General features: G+C 39.9%; 1 protein-coding gene across 2 annotated transcripts in view; it reads right to left on the bottom strand.

Annotated features, from left to right (window-relative positions):
- Positions 1–5229: 5229 nt before the first annotated feature.
- The window catches only part of vwa8 (von Willebrand factor A domain containing 8), a 49910-nt gene continuing 29691 nt past the window's right edge, over positions 5230–25448 (bottom strand). For both annotated transcript variants that reach the window (XM_058082482.2, XM_058082481.2), the window contains 9 exons: positions 23728–23932; positions 17703–17811; positions 16820–16976; positions 13326–13434; positions 10808–10933; positions 10329–10487; positions 9434–9532; positions 8909–9147; positions 5230–7461 (listed from right to left, as the gene is read on the bottom strand). In XM_058082482.2, the coding sequence (XP_057938465.2) occupies positions 7353–7461; positions 8909–9147; positions 9434–9532; positions 10329–10487; positions 10808–10933; positions 13326–13434; positions 16820–16976; positions 17703–17811; positions 23728–23932 (1312 nt within the window). In that variant the 3' untranslated portion in view covers positions 5230–7352. The remainder of the gene's footprint in view (positions 7462–8908; positions 9148–9433; positions 9533–10328; positions 10488–10807; positions 10934–13325; positions 13435–16819; positions 16977–17702; positions 17812–23727; positions 23933–25448) is intronic.

Genomic DNA, 25448 nt, shown 5'->3' with positions numbered 1-25448 from the left:
TACGAGGAGGAATCTGCTAAACTCATCAGAGCTGCATTGGCCATCAGGAATAAGGAACTTACATTTTTTGCTGATTGGTTTCACCTGTATCCATGGCAACACACCAGTGGACAGATGTGCAAAGAGAGAGTATGTAAAAGTTTCCCATGCAAAGAGCTGATGGGAATTTCCCTTATTTTTGAATGAGGATCAAGGCATACTGTAACGAGACGTATGTAATTACATTTGCAATGCATTGCCAACATTCCAGGGGGCGTAGTTCGAATACAGCAATAGTGAGAAGGTTGTGAACAACAATGGTGCACTTTTATCAGAACTCTCATTAAAAGAAGAGAAATGAAAAATGAGACATTGTTCATTCATTCATTATCTACCACTTATCCTAGCGAGAGGCGCTGGGGTGTCTCCGGGCGAGAGGCGGGGTACACCCTGGACTGGTCGCCAGCCAATCACAGGGCACATATAGACAAACAACCATTCACACTCACATTCATACCTATGGACAATTTGGAGTCGCCAATTAACCTAGCATGTTTTTGGAATGTGGGAGGAAACCGGAGTACCCGGAGAAAACCCACGCATGCACGGGGAGAACATGCAAACTCCACACAGAGATGGCCGAGGGTGGAATTGAACTCGGGTCTCCTAGCTGTCTGTATATATCTGTATATATATCTCTTCTTAAATCTCTTCTCGTAAACCACTATTTATATATCTGTATATATATCTGTTATATATATACATATTGGTGTGTGCATATATATATATACATATATATATATATATATATATATATATATATATATATATATATATATATATATATATATATATATATATATATATTGGTGTGTGCATTTATTCGACCATTCACATAAACACAACGTTCACAAGTGCTGCACGGCGAGCGAGTGGTGAGTGTGCAGGCCACACAGCTAGGAGACCCGAGTTCAATTCCACCCTCAGCCATCTCTGTGTGGAGTTTGCATGTTCTCCTCGTGCATGCATGAGTTTTCTCCGGGTACTCCGGTTTCCTCCCACATTCCAAAAACATGCTAGGTTAATTGGCGACTCCAAATTGTCCATAGGTATGAATGTGAGTGTGAATGGTTGTTTGTCTATATGTGCCCTGTGATTGGCTGGCGACCAGTCCAGGGTGTACCCCGCCTCTCGCCCGGAGACACCCCAGCGACTCTATATATATATATATATATATATATATATATATATATATATATATATATAATTAATTCATTATATTAATCACTGATATACCTGTACGTGAAAAGACAAACTTTTCATTATGTGTATATCAATTTGACATTATTTGTATATGTCAATGGACTGAAAGGTATTTACATGATACAGTCGGTGTATGTGAATGGACTTACATGTTCATCATGCCTGTATGTGAATGGATGTACAAAAACACATTTTTACAAATTAAACTTTTGTTATTATTATTACGTTCAGTGTATTAAAATTGACATGCATGTTTTCATTGCTTGTATGTGAATGGACAAAAGTATTTGCATTATGTGTACGTGAATGAACAAACAGATGTTTACATTATAAGTATATGTCAAAAACAAAAACACAAAAGTGCTGATCGTATTGCATATGAGGAAATTGAAATATGTTTAAATTACATGCCTGTGCTAATAGACAGACTGAATACATGAATGGACAAACATACTTATACTATGTGTATGTAAATAAAGATTTGTGCTCAAATGTGTTCATGTGAATGGGCTTCTAGATGTCAGCATAATGTGTATGTGAATAGACTGACGGTGACATTATCTGTTGTGCCCGAATGGACAAACAATAGTGGCACCCCAACATATGAGCCTGAATGTTGTAGTACCGGTGGTTTTATCAGAACTATATGGGAAAACAAAATGCCAAAAAGCTAAGAAGCAGATGTGATCCTATGTGATATAAACATTTTTTATGACTTTTGTTAGTATTTAAAAATGTCCGTATAAAGTTGACATGAGTGACTTTAAGCCAAGTGGAGACAAAAAGATGTCTTGATATGACAGGACCTACAGGACATGCCCCACCCCCTAATATAAATCATGACATGCATATTTATATTCATTGTGTGTTGAAATGAAAGGAGCCACTATGAAAAAAATGCACCGCAAACCAAAATGACATTAAATTGGAGCTAAGGGTTTAACATTTTGCTGTCAGTCTGTCACAAATCAAGCCCGTGAAAACAAATATTGTGATTAAAAGTCTTTCAAATCAGATTTGTGTAGCACAACTTGCTAAGAGTCACTTTAGTGCCTAAACACAAGCATGTTTATCAGTAGTCAGGGACAACAGTCATCTTGCAGGCGTTCTGCTGACCTCAGCTGCACTTCCTCTGCATGGTGGCTCAAATTTTCCAACTATCTCAGCACTGGAAAGCATTAGTAACTGAACTAAGAGTGAAAAGGGCATCAAGGATAATTAATTAATTTACCAAACCAAGGTCGGACCCCTTAGTCCACCCTGATTTGGGCAGCTGAACGGATACTTTTGGTCGGTTCTAATTAACATGTCCACAGTCATCACCCATCAGGCAGCTGACATTTCAGTGAAGTTGGAAGTCATTCATCCCAGGTGGGCTGAGGTGAAGTGATGAAGTAGAGTCGGTCCCAAAAACTACCAGCCTGCCCTACTCTGTGTATTATATGTCAGGGGTCTCAAATACGCGGCCCGTGGGCCAAATGTGGCCCGCAGGACACTAATTTGAGGCCCCCGCCTTGATATGAAAGTTTAATGTTAGTGCGGCCCGCGCAAGTTTGATATGGATGCTGTATGGTATCATGTACCCAGAAAAAAATATTACGTTTAATTAATGTTCATGTTAAGGGTTAAATAACTGTTAATAGTTATCCTCTCTATCCGTGTGGAAGTGGTAAGTTTTTGGCTATTTAAGTTTAAAGGAAATAACTTGAAGGCTACCGTTTAGGTTGCTAGCTCTCTAGTTTGCGAGTTAGCATGTGTCTCAAGACCCTGCAGTTGCGCAATATGTTGTAAATAAAAAGAGTATAAATGTGACTATAGTCGTGTTTTGTCATGTCTACAGGGCTCTAATAATGCTTTGTTCATTTTAATCTGAAAAAAATAATTTGTCTACCCACAGTTTTTATTATTTGCCGTTTTATTATTATTATTATTATTATATTTATTTATTACTGATTGATTGATTTTCTTTATTCTTGATTTGTTTATTTGTCATCTTATTTTGTGCAGAAAAATAAAAATTAAGATACTTGAGAACAGCGGAATGTTTTATCAGAGCTTTTATTGTAAAAAATTGGAACCAAAGCACTGAAAAAGTTTGTATATTTTTCTGTTTTTAATAAATGTGTTTTTTTTTTTTTTTTTTTAGAAAACCTGATGCGGCCCAGCCTTGCCCAGACCCTAGCTCCAGTGGCCCCCAGGTAAATTGAGTTTGAGACCCCTGTTATATGTGAATGGACAAATGATGCAACAAAGTACAAAATATTTTGAGGTCACACCAGTAAAAACACAATGTTGGCCTTATAGAGCTGGGAGTTCTTTTACACTCCCTCCTTATTCATGACCCTAGATAATGGGTGCATCATTTGGCTTTTTTTCTATTGGTCCAAGTCACATTCTAAAAACATAAGAAAAAATGTTATTTTCAAAATCCAAGTATTATGAAATGCTGTTTGGCCCTGGCTGCAGCCCCGACCCTGGTAGGGCTCACACCTACTACTTGACACCTCCACACTCACACATACACGCACGCATTAATCACCCATGCTTGGCCAAAGAGTCACCGCCCTGACGGATTACCACTGCCAACCCCCCTTCTATCCTATTTGCTCCTGTGACATCAGCATTCAATCACAGCCATCAATCAATCATGTGCATTGCGAACCTGCCAGTCCTCACAAACACACAAAAAAATGGCCACTGCTTATGTTTTGTGCTTTTTGGACTCATCTGAATAAAACAGGTTGTCGGCTGAGGCAGCCTCTTTGTGTGTAAGCATTACACAGCATGTCAATAAAATGATATAGTACAGGAAGCAAAAGGGAGAAAGTGGACAGGGAAGGTAGTGTGTTATTACCAGAGGTCGTGGCATTGTGGGGAACAGTGGTGCATTGTGGGAGATTCCACGATGGGATAGCAGCTCGAGCGGTTGCCAGAGAGAAGAGAAGGTGTGTTGAAAAAGTGACCACGTGGGGGGAAGGGTATTTCCAAGAAGCGGCGCTGGTTCCACGAAGCATTAGCTGGTGTGTTCTCTCCTGTAGAACCTCTTGTGACTCTGCTATGGGGCTTTAAAGAAAAACAGTTTTTGTTCTTGCAAGAATTTTGTAAGAAATTAAATAAAAAAAATGTTGCACTTATGTCAAAACTTTAGTTTTAATTTTCAATCTCGCAGAATGAGTACATGACTTGAATATCATGTATTAATTTGTAAAATAATTTGTGCATTATATATCAGTCATTACTGTCACACCCTGTGTACCCCATGTTTACGTTCCCTTTTTTTTAATTTAGTTTCTGTTTGGATGCTCCTATTTTGTACCTATTTCCTGCTTTGTGTTTATCACTCGTAGCTGATTCTAATTTAAGTTAGGCCTATTTAGTTCAAGTGAGGGCGGCACGGCGGTCTAGTGGTTAGTGCGCAGACCTCACAGCTATCCCTCGGCCATCTCTGTGTGGAGTTTGCATGTTCTCCCCGTGGGTTTTCTCCAAATTGTCCATAGGTATGAATGTGAGTGTGAATGGTTGTTTGTCTATATGTGCCCTGTGATTGGCTGGCGACCAGTCCAGGGTGTACCCCACCTCTCGCCCAAAGACAGCTGGGATAGGCTCCAGCACCCTCGTGAGGAAAAAGCGGTAGAAAATGAATGAATGAATGAGTTCAGGTGAGTGCTTCATCCTTTGTTACATCATTAAGTGTGCTTCATGCATGCCAGTATACTTTTGTTTCCCTGCTGCATTGCATCTACTATTAAAAATATACCTTTCACCTGCATTTGGGTCCTGATCTCTGCATACCGGTGTCTCCGCCACGCAATGCGACTGTGTTACGTGAAAACTTTTGCAGTATGGACATCTCAAATTCCATTGACGTCTCTGTTCTACATCAAAATACAGCAGAAACCACAATATATCAGAATGAGCAACAATGGAGAACAAGTGTCTCCTTCAAATGGAGCTATTGAACCATTACAAAAAAACAGCAACACAAACTGGGATAATTATTTTTTTTTAATTAAAATTCACCATTCTATTTACTGTCACATAAGTTAATATGTACAATTATATATACTGTATGTCTATGATTGTTTGCTGCACAAACAAACCAAAATGGATGTTTAATGAGGTCACATTCAAGTAGGACAACAATCATCAATCAATACTATTGATCAGCTCAGTCCAACATTCTCTAATTAGCTGAGCGCGTGCAGTGGGCGCTTCTTTTTACAGTATTTGATATTAAACACTGAGTAGTGACTCCATTACAAGATCTATAGTGAGATTTTTGTAATAGTTTCTGTAAAGTGTGTCTGTCTGATTTCCTGTTTCAGACGAATCTTCTTGCCCTTTCTTTGCTTCTTAAAAAAAATAAAAAACCCAGCAGTTTTTGACATGTTAAAATCAAATCAAAACCAAAATTACACCAAAAAAAAAAGGCCACAGAATATGTGAAATGATATGATGTCAGTCTCTTTCCTACAACGTGTCCCCTCATAGTGACAGCTTTGTATGCATTTGTGGTAACAGAGTGGGAGGTCTGTCTATGAAATACGAGCTCAGATTCCAAGCAGGACTGAGATGAAGGCCAGGCAGGCGTCTCGAGGATGTGCCAATGCCAGGGGTGTTGACACGGATGCCACATGGGTGACAAACACATAGCGGAGGGAGGGGCGAGGGGGACTTTTAAATGATGGCGGATGCCTTGAAAGAGCGTACTCACTCAGGTGGGAAATTCCCTCCTCCATTCCCAAGGCGTTGGCCATTTCCGAAGACTGGACTGTCCTGATGATGAACGAGCAGGACATTGGCATGTTGAGGTTGTGACTTTTTGTATGCCGTGACGACTCGGTTGTGTGTCAGGTAGTTGACACAACGTTTGAAGCCTTATGTGAAATAAAAAAATGACTTTGTTCTGTATAAACTAATAAAATAAATCAAACTTTGAGAGCACATGGTGACAAAAGGTGGAGTCCAGTGTAAGGATGAACAGGCCTCAAGATGGTGTCTACTGTACTATATGAATGGACAGACAGATGTTTACGTTACGTCAGTATATCATCGGAGTGGTTAGCATGTTGGCCACACAGTCAGCTGATCCGATCCAATCTGGAAATCCCTAATTTGTATGTTTATGTAAACTGACCAACTGTTTACATTATGTGTGTATGTAAATTGACTATAGCAACTATATTTAAATTACAGTCGTCCCTCGTTTATCACAGTCAATTGCTACCAGAACCAACCGCCATAAGCGAATTTCACGGAAATAGAATTCAATATTAATAAATTGAACACTTTCAAACTTGTTTCCAGCTTCCTAAATACAACTTTTACAATTATTAGAGCCCTGTCGACATGAAATAACACCCCTATGCTACTAAACTAGCTAATTAGCTTCCAATTCATTTATTCTAAACTTAAGAAAGGGTGGGAGAGAAGGACAAATTAACAAGCCAAAAACATACCACTTCCACACGGAATTGGAGGAGAACTTTTGTCATGTTGGACATGCAATGGCTGACTCCATGCAGTGTGAAGGTAATCTAATCTAATGTAAAGTATCATCAATGTAACATTACTGATGCTTAGTGACCAGAATATTACATTATTATTACTTTGAATGTTTCTTGACTAATATTCCATAGTCAACCATGAAACAGTGATCATGTATGAATTCCTTTTCAAAAAACGCAATAGAGTGATAGAACGATCTTTGAACTACAAGGTAGCGATGGATGATGTGTATGTGAATGTGTGCATATACTGTATGTGACTGGGTGGACAGAGGTTGATTGTATACATTTAAATAGAACTGAACTGACGAACATATTTTCCATTACGTGTGTATGTGAATGGACACACATGTTTAAATTACATTTGAAGGTTTGCATATGTGAATGGATAGATGTTGAGATCATGTGTGTACAGTTAAAGAGTCAAATGTTATGTTTATGTGGATGGAACACATTTTATGTTATGTGTGTGTGTGAAAGGACAGATTGATGATTACAGTGTACGTGTATGTTTATAGTGATGTGTTTGATACAACAGACGAAAAATAAAGCGTTGAGTGTAAGGCTGAACAAGTGAATGTGGGTCATCAATCTAAGGCACCGTCAAGCACTGGACAGCATGGTGGACGTGAAGATCTGCTGTAGTATTTGGGGGATCTGTGCAGTGTCCATGGCGACGAAGGATCTCCCGGCCGGAAGGGTCTTTTGGAGTCTGAGAAAAAACAAAAGACAGGGAAGTATTCATCCATTCATTTTCTACCACTTATCCTCACGAGGGTGCTGTCTTCGGGTGAGAGACTGGTCGCCAGCCAATCACAGGGCACATATAGACAAACAACCATTCACACTCACATTCATACATATGGACAATTTGGAATCACCAATTAACCGAGCATGTTTTTGGAATGTGGGAGGAAACCGGAGTACCCTGGAGAAAACCCACGCATGTATGGGGAGAACATGCAATCTCCACACAGAGATGGCCGAGGGTGGGATTGAACTCGTGTCTCCTAGCTGTGAGGTCTGCACGCTAACCATTAGACCGCCGTGCAGCCACATAGGGAAGTATTTGTCAGCAAAATTAAAGACAAAATTGTCTTTTCTGTCTTTTAGTCATTGGTATGGACAGAAGAGGAAGTCCACATAATAATAATAATAATAATAATAATAATAATAATAATAATAATAATAATAATAATAATAATAATAATAATAATTATAATTATAATTATAATAATTATAATAAATTTAATTTATAAGGCACTTTACAGTTAAGAAACGACTACAACAATTGACGGTGTGTAGTAGTGAACTTTCTCCTAATTAAAAGAAGAACCACACTGAGCCAAACATATTCCTTATATGGTATTCTACACTCCACATACAAATTACATTGGAAGTCTAAATATAAACATAATCCGGGCACATGATGTTCAAATTCCAAATTGTATTATTCAACATTAGAGTTAGACCCCATTGTATCTACTTGTTTACTGCATCTAATGTCTCTAAGCTGTACACAATGGAGTGAAATTTTATCAAAACATGCAAGTCAAATTGACTTGAAATGTCTCACACAGCTCAACAAAACTACTACTACTACTTCAGGGTGTGTCACTAAATTGCTACTAAATTTGGCACACACCGTTAGGGGACACACAAGACACAAGATTGGTTGAAAAACATGGCTGCCATCAAGCAAAATGTCTTTGGAGGGGCACTCGGATACTGATTTTCCATAAGTCATTGACCATTTGTCTAATGATTATAAAACTTGCATGCTAACATGTCTTTCAAAGTATTTTCACCACAACCCATAGGGAGAGTCAAAAATGTCAGAGCATCCCATGGAGAACAAAGCAGTGTCCCAAAAATGCGAGCATGCTTTTGTGACATGTTCCTTTTGTGCACCTTGAGAGCTCTACAAAAGTCAACATGGGTAAAGAGCAGACAGGGTCTACCATGTCACTTGGGGGTGTTTGTTAAAGACGCTGTCTGGTTGAACTTTGAGCCTGTAGCACTGACACAAGTGCTGTTGGTGATTTCTTACAAATCAATTATTCATAGGCCTGTGTCTTTCAACCTCCACCTCCTACTTCCTGCTGTCCGTGTTTGCTTCATTCCCTTCGTATTCTCCACCAAAGTCCCCCACTTCTCACCTTTCGGCCTGATCTCCTAAAGACCCGATGAAGATGGCAAAGGCGTTGACTTGCGGGTCGGAGGTCAGCACCCGGGCAAAGTGCTCGGGCCTGATGCCGTAGCGCTCCAGGTTGGCGTCGCTCAGCACCACTACAAAGTGCTCGTCGGCCTCCTCCTGGGACAGCTCCTTGATGCTGGCCGCTGTGCCCTCCACCGTGTGGTCGCCGCTCATGCAGAACTGAGCATGGGCGTGCATAGTCTGTAGCAGGGTGGGGTAAGGGAATCATTTTGGGGGGCAGCATTAATTAATGCCTTGAGTGTAACAAAATGTGTTAAAACTGTTATCAGTTAGTACAACATAACTAAAGTGACAATTACAATTCAGATCAACAGAATCGCCCTATTATTATTATTATTTTTTTTTAAATTATTATTAGTAGTTTTGACATCCGAATAACATGAATGCCTTGCCTTTGGTTTTGGAGGTTCCACTGTACTTTTGCAGACCTCATTAAATGTACTAGAATGTAATCTAAAAGTTCTACCTTGAGAACAGTGAGTCTCTGCTTGTTGTTTTTGGGGACTTTGTTCACTTGGACCAGCTCGATGTCGTACCCGTCGCCCGAGTGGCCCAAGATGTCGTACTGCAGGGAAGGAAGATAATAACCACACAGAAAAATACAACAAATCATCCAAATTCAAATGAATGATGGTAGCAACAATGTTGCTTTTCTTTGATACAAAGGCGCCACCCTGACCCCGGACTCAGTATAGCACCCAGGATGACGTCAGGGGGAAGGTGGTGATGGATGCCACATAACACCCACTTAAAGTAGTATTTGAACTCTGTACATGCTGTATTCATTCTTGCCATTTACTGTCAACCTTCCATCATAACTAGCTTATGTAAGAGCGGGGGTCCGCCTGGCACCACCGGATCAACTCTTCTTCTATTTCAGGATGTTTACGAGCTGTTTCTAATATGGGCCAAGACCATGTGACTGCTCATTTTCACTGTTGCTGGGCAGGAAAATGCACGATCCAATGGTAACCTATAACAATTTTACTTTAACATGATGAGATTGTATAAGTTTATTCTGCATGTCATGTTAAAATTGTACAGTTATGATATACGTACTATGTTCAACCAATGAAAACATGTTTTAGAACATGATGTTTATAAAAAGTATCTCTATTGGCAATCAGGAATTCAAAACTTGTATTTCCTCTTGCATTATTTTTGGGTTGTAAATATAAATATTTCACAGGAGGACACACACATACACATTTTTAAACAACAAGAAATATTATTTTTAAAAAAACATCTAATTTGTTGTAAACAAACTTAATAACATACAATGGCAAAGTACAGGGGCCTAGATAACTTCTCTGAGGAACACCACAACACTGATCTCTGCTTCGATGTGTGTCTTAGTTCACCTTGAATTTGTGCTCGTAGCTTTCCAGTGCCTCCATGACCATGCACACGGCCTCCATGGAGCGCTCCAGGCGGCCGTCCACACCGTTGAAACGGTACATGCTTCCCGACACGTCGGCTAGCACGCGCAAACGCTTGGGCTTTTGCTGGGGAGTGCCAGGCTGTGAGCACCAGAAAAACAGACAATAACTTAAATATAAAAAACACTTAATTTGGATTAAATGTTTTGTTTAAACTGGTAACCGTACCAAAACTAAAAAAGGTTTGCAGCTAAAAGACTGCATGATGGAATTATAGTTTGTATAATTAGCGTAGGAACTCCAGAAGAAAGCCAGTGTGTAATAATAATCTCACATATACCACTGGAATGTACCGTGAGACAGATAAAGGTCAACATTGTGTGTGTGTGGGCCATAATTGTGCATGTGTTTAAAGGTGTGGTGCAGGAGCAAAGTCTAAACACACACACACACACACGGACCTCAGGGTCGAGCTCTCCTCGCCGTTTATATATGGCCTTCTCTCCGGTGAGGCCGTCAATGATTTTAGCATCGTCCAGTTCTCCCAGAGCCTGGTTCTTCAGCCACTGGCGCTCCTTAGCTTTAGCCTGCAACACATAAACAAACACTTTTAAGGAACGGTAACCACCCACTCTTCACCACATCGGTTTACCCTGCAAAACGTCTTACATGCTTGAGACAATAGTTGTATATAAATACAACTCTAAAGTTACACAAAACCACTGTCGCATATCTACTGAGATTTCAGCTCAGTGAGCATTTTAAGGTTTCTTATATGAGGTTTTTCTTCTGCTTTTTTTATATGTTTATAATGCAACCACAGAATGATAGTGACAGTCATGGCATAGATCAAAAGTGTGACGATGGCCAAGGTCATGACCTGGATGCTCAGTACGACAATCGGGGATGTACATAAGGGGTAGCTGCTCAGTACAACATGGCCATCAAGGTTCATACTATAATTGTACATAATGTATATCCATAGTCTGACTAAGGACATATATGCATGTATGTACGTATATACTATATATAAATATATATATATATGCATATATATGTGAAGTATCTTAAAGTGGTGCATGACATGTATGAGGACTGTAAGATAGTGGTAAGATGTGCTGTAGGTGTGACAGAACAGTTCAAGGTGGAGGTGGAACTGCATCAGGGATTAGCTCTGAGTCCCTTATTGTTTGCTATGGTGATGGACAGGCTGACAGATGAGGTTAGACAAGAATCTCTATGGACTATGATGTTTGCAGATGACTTTGTGATTTGTAGTGAGAGTATGGAACATTTAAACATTTACGCTGCATCGATGTGATTGCTATCGGTAGAGTTCACTCATGGATTATTGGGATACGTTTGGAACAGCCCTATTTCTAATATTTGCTGATATGTGGCATAAATAAGTGGAACACAGTTGGTAGTATTGCCAGCTGGCAGTTAAAAATACTGTATATATGTATTACAAGTGTTTTTTTTTAAAATCCTCATTTCAACTTTGTGATTGTGTGTGGAAAAGCCTCTCAGCTGCTGACAGAGATAGGCTTTCTCTCTGGTGAGAATATACACACAATACACTGTCAGCCTGATGAAAAGCTGCCAAGAATGCTTCATTGTGTGTGTGTGTGTGTGTGTGTGTGTGTGTGCACTAAATCACTCCTCAGGTATGATAAAAATAACATGACTTCACAGCATCACGTGCGTGTCATCTCCCTCATATTAACATTGAGGGTAGGGAAAGAGGCCGGAGGCTACGAGGACAAAGGCAAACAATAAGCAGTGTTCAAAGCATGGCCGCAAACACCTGGATGGAAAATACGCAGACACACACACACACACACACACACAATGTCTACAAATCGTAGTTCACAGCTGGACGGGAGAATAGGTTAGGTTTTTTTTGCATGGTCACTAGCTCTGTAATCATTCTTATGTAAAATGTGATTTTCCTCTCAATCCATGACACAGTAACCCACACACACATACCCATTTCCTGAACTGCACTCAAACAAAAAGAGGAAAGTCAAAACAATAATGCAAAGATGATAGCACTTCCTGAGGACTATGGCCACATCACTATATTCAAACAAACCTCACAAATTTGGTGTGCAGTTGTGTTAGCATTCTGTGAGCATATAACTTTGATGCTGTATTTGCAGATGCTATCACCTTGTGGCACATTATAGGTACTGCAGCAAGGACAGTACGTACGGTATATGATGCGTCCAAGTAATTGTAATGTATGTTAAACATGGCCTTAATTTAGTCAAATTAATTTGTGGATGCAATTAATATTTGATTAATTTTATTTCATTTATGAATTTATTTAGGGGGTGCACGGCGCCAAGTGGTTATCACGCAGGCCTCACAGCTCGGACACCGGAGTTTGAGTCCACCCTCGGGCCATCTCTGTGTGGAGTTTGCATATTCTCCGGGTACTCCGGTTTCCTCCCACATTCCAAAAACATGCTAGGTTAATTGGCGACTCCAAATTGTCCATAGGTATGAATGTGAGTGTGAATGGTTTTGTCTATATGTGCCCTGTGATTGGCTGGTGACCAGTCCAAGGTGTATCCTGCCACTCGACCGAAGACAGCTGGGATAGGCTCCAGCACCCCCCGCGACCCTCGTGAGGATAAGCGGTAGAAAATTAATGAATGAATGAATTAATTTATTTAGCTTAACTATAATAATTAATACAATTAAGAAAATTTTCTCGTGTGTTCTTGCATACTGCCTCTGTTCTTTCTCTGGTTTGTTATGTCGCCAAAGGAAGCTGCCAAGGAAACAAAAATAATAGGTGCAATTGACCAATTTGTTTTGCACTGGGGCGCCAGTGATTGTGCCCTACAAATTCTTAGCAACAAGTGCACAAAAACCACACTCAAAGTTGATGATGACATTTTTGCCCGCAAAATTGAATTTCGAATCAAACCACTTTTGGAGCATTCCAGATTACAGAAAAGATGACATCACCTGCAAAGTGTCCAGTATGATGCGTAGAGACTGAACCTGTCTCCTGACTGCGCTGGAAAATCGCTCATAGGTGGCGGCATCATACTCACTCATGTCGATCTCCTTCAGTCTGAGGGAGAGACAGATAGATACATCTTAGGCAGATAGATACATAACTAACATAACTTCTCAACAAACTCATTGGAACACCTGTGGAAATAAAGGCACTAAGGGGTCAGTGCTGTCAAATATGAAGAGTTTTATGTATGTGTTGTTTGACGAAACGCACCTGTGGATATGACAGGTGTGCTATGCCTTATCTGTGCAATCCTGTCACAATACTTCAGCATTGCTCAATCTTACATGCATAATACAGTATAATCCTCCTTCGGGGTTATTGTGTGTCTGTGTAGTATACTGCGTGTGTTTAAAACATGTGATGACAAGCAGACTGTAACCAGCGCAGAGATACACAGATGTAACGATACTGTATGTGTCGTAGTGAGATAATCATGTAGCGTGTCATAGCTCGCCACAGTGTGCATGACTGCTTGCATGACAGTAGACAGACACAACAATTGTGTGTAGACAGGAAGAGTATGAGCCATTCAATTTAAACACACACATATACTAAAACACAATTACTCACACAATAAACCACAAACATGGTATGTCTCATGTCTCGACAGGGTTGCGTACTTCCCTTCCAACACGGTTGGTGAATAAAATAACCAAATAAATATTAAAAATAGATTAAAAAATATAGATAAAAGGAACAAATATTAGTAAGTAATAATAATTTAGTAAGTAAACAAATATTACAGCTATTTTTGCTATTATTTTATAGAATTGATTATAAATAGGGGGTGGCACGGCGGTCGAGTGGTTAGAACGCAGACCTCACAGCTAGAAGACCAGGGTTCAATTCTACCCTCGGCCATGTGTGGGTTTTCTCCGGGTATTCCGGTTTCCTCCCACATTCCAAAAACATGCTAGGTTAATTGGTGACTCCAAATTGTCCATAGGTATGAATGTGAGTGTGAATGGTTGTTTGTCTTTATGTGTCCTGTGATTGGCTGGCGACCAGTACAGGGTGTACCCCGCCTCTCGCCCAAAGACATCTGGGATAGGCTCCAGCACCCCCGCGACCCTCATGAGGAAAAAGCGGTAGAAAATGAATGAATGAATGAATGCAACGTACAGCTGTTATTAGAAAATAAAAAATATATAGGACTCAACCTTTAATACGTTATTCTCAGTAAAGAATGTAAAACGTAAATTTGTGATGTGATTCGTATTATGCCTTAGTTCAAAGTTGACTGTTTTAAATTTTAACATTGAACTTATTTTTACACTTGTACGACTGTTAATCATATGAAAATTGTATTAAATCACGTTAAAACCTCAGCGTGTGCTCGTGTATTCTCCTCATCAAGACTGGAAGCTCACAACAATGACGACACCTGTTTACGAGTCACGTCTCTCTTTTGCAGCAAGCAACTGTCTGCCTGTTGTTGTCCACCACAACTTTGTCAAAGCCCACAGAGAGAGAAACACATGGCCCCGCCGCTTCCTTCGCACATTCCTCCCTGTGTGTGTGTGACCAGTGACTGTGCTGCTATTTCCTCCAAATTCCTCAGCTTAAATTTAACATGGTAAAGAAGAGAGAATGACCATTTTGGCCTCAAAGTGGAGACATGTAGAAATGTAACAACCACAAAAACAAGGTGGAGTTGCTGAAACTAAACACATAAGAAAAACAATCAACTTTCATTCCATGAACCTTTGACCATTGTGTATTTGTACGCAATTTAGACACACAAATACTACAATTTTATATTGAATACAGGAAAACTATTGTCTATTTCCTCCTTCCACTGTTGTGTGGCTCACTTATGTTGCTCACTTATGTTGCCATGTAGTATAGTGGGAAACATTTTTATTTCCTATTTTGCACTTCACCTGCCTAGCAACAAGTGGCCGCACAAGAAAAAAAATCTGAGCAATTTGCTTGACATATTCACACAGTGGATGCTAACAAAAGTGTACTTGTGTGAGGGTTTATTATGATTTTCTTAGGGGGTTATTAGCGCAAGACCGTTTTTAAATGCATGAAAAAACGATAAATCCAAAACGGATGCTACCGCTTGCAACGTGCAACAGTTTGCGAAACACACAGCCGATATCGGTTGTCAAATCACAAACCCTTATACATTACACACTGTTGGGGTCTGTGGGGTCTTTTGTGACCTTTTGGATGAATCGTTACTGCGCTCTAGGGGTGATTTTGGTTGACCATTGTTACATCTTTCTGCCATTTGTAGATAATGGCTTACATTGGGGTTCGTTGGAGTGCCAAAGCTTTACAAATGGCTTTATCACATTTCCAAGACTAATAGATACCCATTAATCTCAGTAAAGTTATGTTTTAACAGGGGGCCAATCACTTTTCACATTGTTTTTTCTGCCTTAATAATAGAATGTTTCATTTAAAAACAAAATTTTTGTGTCCAGGTGTGTTGTCATTGACTAACATTTAATTCTGAAACGTTTAACTGTGACAAACAAAGATACAAAAAAAGAATTCCGGTAGGGGGGGGAAACACGTTTTCACACCACAATATGAGAACTAATCTTTTAAACTGACTTGATTCATGTCTCATGTGAAAAAAATGACACATGGTTGGGAGCTTACAGGCATGTCGACACAGCCGTGATAAGTCAAAGTGTGTGTGTACGTGCACTCTGTCATTTCAGCATACCTAAACCTGTTTTTTCCTGACTGCAGGCTTTAAAATCGAAGGATAACAGCCTTGTCGACATTTAACCATAAGACTGAGCAAACAAAAGGATTGTGTCGGTGTGTGAATGAACCAGGGGCGGAGGGGGTGATGGTGGGAGAGAACACTGACAACTGATTTCGGGATAGCGTGCAGCTACAGGTTTTTTTTAGACAGTCAGAAGATGGAGAGAAGTAGGAAAAAGTAGAAAGTTGGAGGAGATAGAAGTCCTTTTTTGGGGGTGAAAGCAGTCAGTGTAGTGTGTCTTGACGATGAGGGGGTGGATGTGGAGGATGAAAGAGAACAAAACGGAGAGAACAGAGGGAGCCTTCATGGTGGAGCTGCTGAAAAGGATGCCCTGTCAGCCACATGCACGCACACACATGCACACACACGTTCACACACACACACACACACACACACACACACACACACACAGGGGAGGTGGGGGGCTTTCCCCCACCCATAGAACCACGAAGATTCAGCTATGGTTCACCTCTGTTGTTTTGTATTGGTGCTGATATGATGTGCAGTATACTACTTACTATATTATATGTTAATGAATGAACATGTGTTCAAAGAGACCTTGGTTTTCATTTAGCCGTTCTCTCATGTGCTCCAAATTATTATTAAAGTTATAAAAATGAAGTTGTCATCTATAATGAGTGTTTGTGTTTTAGGTCAATATACAGCCTGGTTAGAATTACAGCATTTTACAGTATTTCATCTGCTCACCTCTCTTTGAAGGCTTTCTTTGCCATTTCTCGTGCGGCTTGGCGGACCTCCTCTGGGACGGCGTCCTTCTCTGCCTGGGAAACCTGGTACACCTTGTGTCCCGCATCCAGGCGATAAGGCCCCCCCCTGCCGCCCAGCCCAGCGGTGTCTCTACCACCTAGTACATTGCACAATACAGAAGCAACAGAACCAGTGTTTTAACAGTGGTTATTTAAACAACAGTACGGTATGTGTAAGACACATTGGAGTGTTGTAGTGCAACCAAAATTTTAAAGTGTATCCAGGGGTAGATACAGATGCTGGGTTCTAACCACCATAGCAACTTCCATCTTGTGGAGTTAATGGTCAGGGACTGCAAATGAAGGTGCTATGTCCCGGCTTCTACCTGTTCAGCCACGACTGAACAAAGTATCAAAAGTATGATAACTTTTCCTGTAGGAGGAGGGTGCATGTACTTCATGTAATGAATAGGCCTTTGTGTTATAGGTGACAAAGTGTAGTATTACTTTTTCAATTTTGCTAACTGTCTTCTTTTGCATAACACTGACTTTATTCACATAATGTTTGGACTTTATTCTCATAATATCGCAACTTTTAAAAAAAAAAATGGTGTTGTGAAAATTACTAAGCAAACTTGTGCGAATATATCCCCCTCATAGTATTACGATGTTATGTTGTTTCTGAGTTTCAGTTCTTACATAACAATTATTTCAGTGCCACACCTTAGACACCCCTGATTTATGGTATAGCATATGTATTATGATTAATATTATATTGGTAATGTATTTTATACACTGATCAACAATTGATGTGGACATTAAACAATAAAAGCTAACTTCATGTTGAAATTCACTCAATGCTGTTTGTGGGTGAGGCTTGTCACCTGTGCCACCAGCCCATTGGTTGCCGCCCACATGAGGAGCATTTTTGGAGTCCACTTTGCCATGTTTAGGGGCACTGACGTCCAAACCACTGTCCCTCTTGATGGTAATCTGAAAAGGAAACAGGAGATTGATTACCCCAAAATCCAAATGGTACGTACCTGTTGCAACAGTGTCTCCAATAAAACAGTTGCCAATACAAACATACTGGACCTAGAAAAGCATGCTTGTCAATGACAACAATGTAGCTCTTTTGTATTAATGTCTTTATATTAAGATTAAGATTAAGATATGCCTTTATTCGTCCCTCAGTGGGGAAATTAGCATTGCACAGAAGTAAGAGTACAGAATCAGTTAAGCAGTACAAAAATACACAATATAGAAAAATAAACAATATAAACAACCCAAGTATTAACAAAAATCAACAGTTTTTCCCAGAGTTATATACAATACAGTATGTAGATAATATGAAACGAGATGAGATATATGACCAGTCTATACACTGAGATCTTGTTAGAGAGTTAATATGAGGCATTATGGAAAATACTTCACATAGAACTTAGTATATTGCATTTAGAGCCCTTAATATTGCACATGGAGGTTGATCAGATATTGCACAGTGAGTGGAGTCTGGAGTAACTATACTGAATGTAAAAAACAAAGTATTGCACAGATGTACATAGTGGTGTAGAAGTCTATTGGGAGCAGTGCTGGTTGTACAGCCTGACATCTGCAGGAAGAAAGGATCTGCGATATCGATCCTTCACATATTATTTGGATGAACTATGGATCTTAACCATGTGTGTACTTTTATGGCTGAAGACGTAGACGGACCATTTCAGAATGAAATACTACTCTACAAAAGCGTTATCTTGTGTTGAATTTTTACTTGTCTCCTTATGACGGGCTTATCTTGACGTTAGCAGCAGTTCCTCCTATCTCCTACCTAATCAATTAGCCACACCTATAACTGACGCTCGGTGCAGCTCAACACGAGCGCTGCATCAGCAGAGGTTGCTATATTTAGCCCAGATTGCAGGGTTAATCCGGTATACATGACAGTAGACTGAATTATGCAGTGGCAAGCTGTAGTTGATCATTAATACAGTGCAGTGAAGTAGAGCTGTAATAAACTGTTTTTTTAGAGTAATTTACTTGTGTGTTCATGTCAACTAACCCTACCCACATTTTTTGTGTATACATGGTACATGTGACCTGACCTCTCCATGTCCAGGCATATGTATAGTGTGAGAGCCATGCATGACATCACAGGAACATGAGCTTTGCTGCACACATGCCTGCCTCAATACACAGGAATGCTTTGCAAAAGGCCGACTGAGTTTTTTTACCATCACCTGATAGACACATGCTCATGCATTTCCCTGACAGCACATGAGACATGCACCGGTGCACCTGCCTCATCTGTCAAGTCCCAGTGAGGCTCGGGAGAGGTTCTGCTATAGGCATGAAGGGGGATCAATGGGTTTACTAGCAGGAAAAAGGGGTGACTAATGCTCTGCTTTTGGGTTTAAGGGATGTATGCGTCACTGGGGACAGGACATACAATCCCCAGTACAGTACATACGGCATGCAAGGCCACATTACTCTATGTGCCACGGGAATAGAGATTCTAATGTAACATACAGTATGTACTAGTTGGCTAGTTTAAATATTTACAAAACATTCATTCATTCATTCATTTTCTACCACTTTTTCCTCACGAGGGTCGCGGGGGTGCTGGAGCCTAGGGAAGTATTTGTCAGCTAAATAAAAGACAACATTGTATTTTCTGTCTTTTAGTCTTTGGTATGGACAGACTGGCTAAGAAGAGGTAATGATAATAATTCATTCATTCATTTTCTACCACTTTTTCCTCACGAGGGTCGAGGGGGTGCTGTCTTTAGGCGAGAGGCGGGGTACACCCTGGACTGGTCGCCAGCCAATCACAGGGCACATATAGACAAACAACCATTCACACTCACAATCATACCTATGGACAATTTGGAGTGGCTAATTATCCTAGCATGTTTTTGGAATGTGGGAGGAAACCGGAGTACCCGGAGAAAACCCACGCATGCATGGGGAGAACATGCAAACTCCACACAGAGATGGGTGGAATTGAACCCTGGTCTCCTAGCTGTGAGGTCTGCGCGCTAACCACTCGACCGCCGTGCCGCCCATTTACAAAACAAATAAAAGAATAGTAAGATGCCTCTAATCAATTAATCGTCGTCAAGTCTCCTATAGTCGCCGGGTGTGTGCTATTCAAAAAAAAAAAACAGGATCTCAAAGTAGGCATTGGCGTTAACAGCTGTGGCAGTAGGCAACCTTTCAAATTAACTCCACAAGATGGCATTTAAGATGCATTTAAAGTGTCATGAGTAGTCAGCATCCAGGAATTTTACATACTGTATCTCTGCCTGCGCTTTAAAATGTTGATGTTGTTGTGAAACTGATATTATACTTGCCGTTGCTTACAATAAACTCAATGCTGACTGAGCAGTTTGCTCCTTGACCCTATTACAACATTGGCTTTGCGCTTTTCTTTCCACTTTTTCATGCACTCCACTCATTAAGTGTCTCTGCACGTATAAAAACTGTGACAACATTGTAGGTCAAGAAAGGTGAAAGCATTCCAGGTGGCCAAGAAGATTATATAAATATGACCTACAGGTGTAAACAAAACCATGATGGTTGAGAGACTATGCACATAAAGGTGGACTAGCATGAATGTAGCTTCACTCTACAAAATACCTGCTGACACTTGACACCTGGCTGAACAAAAGATCTGTGTGCTCATATTATTGACATCATACATGCTGACAGATGCTGCTTTACTGATGATGTCATGGAGCAACATGCCAGATCAAGCTTTGCAGAACACTCCATTAACAATGCAAATGTACAGTGGTATTGCAAAGGTTTTTAACTTCCATTGAGATATATAATTTCAAGTTTATTCTCATTAATTTCCTGGAAACACCTGTATGTTCCTATTACGCTCTCCTAAAGTTCTCTGTGTTTAAAGCCCGTGTTAAATGTATTTGATAGCCAAAATTTGACACTTATTCTCTATCAGGTTCTTTTGCCTTGTGTCAGGCATGTCCCAAAAACATAACATTCTTGATAGTAGTGTGTGATGTGCGAGCAGGCAGTGTGGTAGGGAGGTGAGGGATGTAAACGGAGTGGTGTGAAGCATATTTTTGAGCATATAGAAAGGCTGTTCACATACAGTAGAACTACTGTGGATGTTATTGGTCCACTACTAACAGCCAGCACAGCAGGTTTCTGTCTGAGCAGCAGTGGACTCAAGGAGTATCTCCCCCCCTCCATCAAAGACTGCTGAGGAATCTGGGCTTGTTTTTGTGGTTTATTACTTTTAGTTTACCTGCAGGGCACTTTGCCTCATTTCACCTTGATATGGATATGTTTTTAATGGATTATTGTTGTTGTTATAGCTGTTTTTGCAAGTAGTATTTTGCAAATGTATTATATAAATAAACAGCATTTTAAAAAATAAAGATGAATAATACACATTTCATTATAAAGTATTAATATTTTAACAATAAAGTATAACAAATAATAATACGCACTATTATTATAATAATGGCTCCAGGTCCTGAGGTTGCAAGCTAAATTCTTCACATTCAGAAGCACAAGCCAATTTCAATAAAGTGATTGCGGCCTGCTGGGTTTTGTTGGGAAATAGGAATTTTTAGGGTATGCAATTTCCACAAAAATCTGTAACATTTCTGGAACTGTACCAGAACTTTTCCACCGCTTTCACAACACTAGCTATTACTGTCCAACTATATATTTATATTCTAGTGTAACCCAGTGGATATACCTCAAATTGGCTGAGTCAGGGCGACATATGTGGTTGTAGGCATAACTGAAAGTAGTCATTGCTCGCACATTTACTTGTGACTTTGGTCAGAGACAAAAGAAGAATGCAAACGCAAAATAAGAAGAATGCAAAATAATAAAGGCTTTTTGAACCTATGGTAGTTTGTTGACATGGTTTTCCTTCATTTGTGCAAAATTGAAATGGGTTAAATTTATTAGTTGACTGCCCGTAGACTGCAGACTGTTAGGCACATGTTGTCCAGTGTTTTGGCTACATTCGCTGCCGTTTAACTGGTGATCATATTGTGAGCCTTGAAAACTCACCATACTCCAAATCAAATGTTTGTTCTTCAATTTCTGTATTTAATTAAAGCATTTTAATGTGCTACCCTGGCAAGATATTTTTTGTAGCATGTTTTGCAAGGTGCACAATTATATTTTTTATTAATAATAACTAGAATTGATTATTATATTATTATTATATTCCCTGCTCCGGCATCTCTGTGTGGAGTTTGCATGTTCTCCCTGTGCATGCATGGGTTTTCTCCGGATACTCCGGTTTCCTCCCACATTCCAAAAACATGCTAGGTTAATTGGCGACTCCAAATTGTGCATCGGTATGAATTTGAGTGTGAATGGTTGTTTGTCTAGATAAATGGATGGCTGTACCATTATTATAAACTGGGTGGATCCCAAGAGGTTCCGCTGCACATTTTATTATTATTTATTATTATTTAAATTAATTTGTTCTGTCACTGCTGAAACCCTATTTTTTCATTGTTCTTCCGCCCGTTTAATAAGCAAACAAGATGGGTTTGAAAAAAATTGCAGCCTCTGCTGGTTGTTGTCATGTACTGAATGAAATGTAATATGCCTTAAGTAGAGGAAGTACACACCATGAACCTGTCAATACAAACTTTAAAATGCCATAATTACACATTGATTGATAAATTTCCAAAATCACATTTCATTCATCATAGTCTTAAGTCAGTCTTAGTCAGCAAGTTTCCACTGATAAATTTAGCATATAATGTCTTAGAACAGGGGTGGGCAAACTACGGCCCGGGGGCCACATCCGGCCCGCCAAGTTTTTGAATACGGCCCGCCCAATCTTTCCAAAGTATTTCATTTAAACTCAACATACAACCTGGCATCACAGCCTGAGCCAACCTTTTGATGGTTTTATCAATTTAGTTTTTTGACATGGTCTGTTGTTTACAAAGTGCTCCTGAAAAAAGGGACACAAGCACATAATAATAATAATAATTATTATTATTACTATTATTAGATTATGATAATTATTATTATAACTATTATGATTATTATGATTATTATATTAATGCTAATTATTATATTAATTATATATAATATTATTGTTATATTTGCATATTTTACATAATAATAATAATATAATAATTATTTTAATTTTATTGTAATTATTATAATATTTTATTATTTTTAAAATATTTAAATATAAATATAAAATAATAAATAATAATAGCAGATTGCATGACAATTTTACAGATACAATAATACCAGGTGGATGTTACGTGTAAAATATATAGTCTGCCCCCCCCGTAAATTTTGTCATATCAATGCGGCCCGCGAGTCAAAAAGTTTGCCCACCCCTGTCTTAGAATCATAGAACCATAACCACAACATGATGAAAATCTGTTCTAAGCAATCGCCCTCATCAGCATCTGGTGCACAGATCAATGTTCAGATAGCATAGTTCTCAGCATGTGGAAGTCGACATCATCTGAAGTATGTCTGTCCAATCCAATGTGGGCACCTTTACAATGCCGTCTCAGTGTGCTGCTCTACAAGTGTCCTCTTTTACAGCATATAGCGAGAGTCAACCTATTGCATCATCACCACAAAGACCTTCCATTCATTCACTCCGACTGGCTTGTAAAGTCTGGGTGTGGGGGGGTGGTGGAAACATTCCAGTTTGTATAATGTTTCCAGTAAATTATAGTGAGAGTCTTTTACGCAAAGGTGACTGTGATTGTCCAAGTAGCACTGACACCTAGTGGTGATGAGTGAAACTGTAGGGAATGTACAGTATAACCCAAAACTGTACACTTCTCACATTTCAGCAAGCAAGGGACAATTCTCTGAAAAGTAAACTTATATACTTATAGCTGTATATAGTTAGAGTAGCTAGTGTATTGTATTTACCTGTACAGGCCTGCCATCCTCAGAGCCAATCATATTCCTCCACTCCATCAGCGACCGCTGCAGAGTGGCCAGCCCAGTTTCCCAGAGACGGACGTAGCCCCCCATGTCCACTGTGACGACGCCGCCTGAGCTGAGTGGCGCTATCAGCATGTCAGTTTCAGACACCTTGGACAACCAGCTGGTGTAAGGCGACACGGACATGGACCTGTTGGTTGCAGCAATGGAGGAAGGTCTTAGTTTTACAATTCTGTTGGCAGTAAATCTATTTATCCACTTATCCAGCTGCCATTAGCTTTAAATGTTCCACATGTGAGCAAAATGCTGCTGATTTAAAGTCAGCCTTCCAAGTGTACTACTGTGTTAAAGACATATTGATGGAGGTTTGAATATCGATCTTTCATTCATTCATTTTCTACCGCTTTGTATTAATGGTACATCCATCCATCCATTTTCTGTACCGCTTATCCTCACATGGGTTGCTGGAGCCTATCCCAGCTGTTTTCAGGCGAGAGGCGGGGTACACGCTGGACTGATCGCCAGCCAATCACAGGGCACATATAGACAAACAACCATTCACACTCACATTCATACCTATGGACAATTTGGAGTCGCCAATTAACCTAGCATGTTTTTGGAATGTGGGAGGAAACCGGAGTACCCGGAGAAAACCCACGCATACACAGGGAGAACATGCAAACCGAGGGTGGAATTGAACCCTGGTCTCCTAGCTGTGAGGTCTGTGCGCTAACCACTCGACCACCGTGCTGCCCATTACAAAACAAAAAAAGAATAAAAAGATGCCTCTAATAAATTAATCGTCGTCAAGTCTCCTATAGTTGCCGGGTGTGTGCTATTAAAAAAAAAAAACAGGATCTCAAAGTAGGCATTGGCATTAACAGCTGTGGCAGTAGGCAACCTTTCAAATTAACTCCACAAGATGGCATTTAAGATGCATTTAAAGTGTCATGAGTAGTCAGCATCCAGGTTCTATGATTCTAAGACATTATATGCTAAAGTTATCAGTGGAAACTTGCTGCTTGTGACTATTTTTTCAACTCTAATTGTGCATGGGAGTCTTAAGACTATGATGAATGAAATGTGATTTTGGAAATTTATCAATCAATGTGTAATTATGGCAATTTAAAATTTGTATTGACAGGTTCATGGTGTGTACTTCCTCTACTATTACGTTTCATTCAGTACATGACAACAACCAGCAGAGGCTGCAATGTTTTTCACACCCATCTTGTTTGCTTCTTAAACGGGCGGCAGAACAATGAAAAAAAAGGGTTTCAGCAGTGACAGAACAAATTTAATAAAATAATAATAACAAAATGTGCAGCGGAACCTCTTGGGATCCACCCAGTTTGTAGTAATGGTACTCCATCCATCCATCTATCTAGACAAACAACCATTCACACTCACATTCATACCTATGGACAATTTGGTGTCGCCAATTAGCCTAGCATGTTTTTGGAATGTGGGAGGAAGCCGGCGTACCCGGAGAAAACCCACACATGCACGGGGAGAACATGCAAACTCGAGAACATACACTCGAGTCTCCTAGCTGTGAGGTCTGCGCGCTAACCACTCGACCGCCGTGCAGCCCGATCTATCAATCGTTAACCATATATGGCCAAACAGTGGAACATTTCTGCATGACTCGCTGTTCTAACTTCTAGATATCAAAAGATGATTGAAAGGTGACTTATCCGCATACT

Source organism: Doryrhamphus excisus, linkage group LG12, assembly GCF_037039965.1.
Source record: "Doryrhamphus excisus strain RoL-2023G ecotype Guam linkage group LG12, RoL_Dexc_Guam_v1.1, whole genome shotgun sequence".
In the NCBI taxonomy this organism is placed as follows: Eukaryota; Metazoa; Chordata; class Actinopteri; order Syngnathiformes; family Syngnathidae; genus Doryrhamphus; species Doryrhamphus excisus.
The sequence above is the reverse complement of the archived record's forward strand: the minus strand, read 5'-3'. Positions and strand labels throughout refer to the sequence as shown.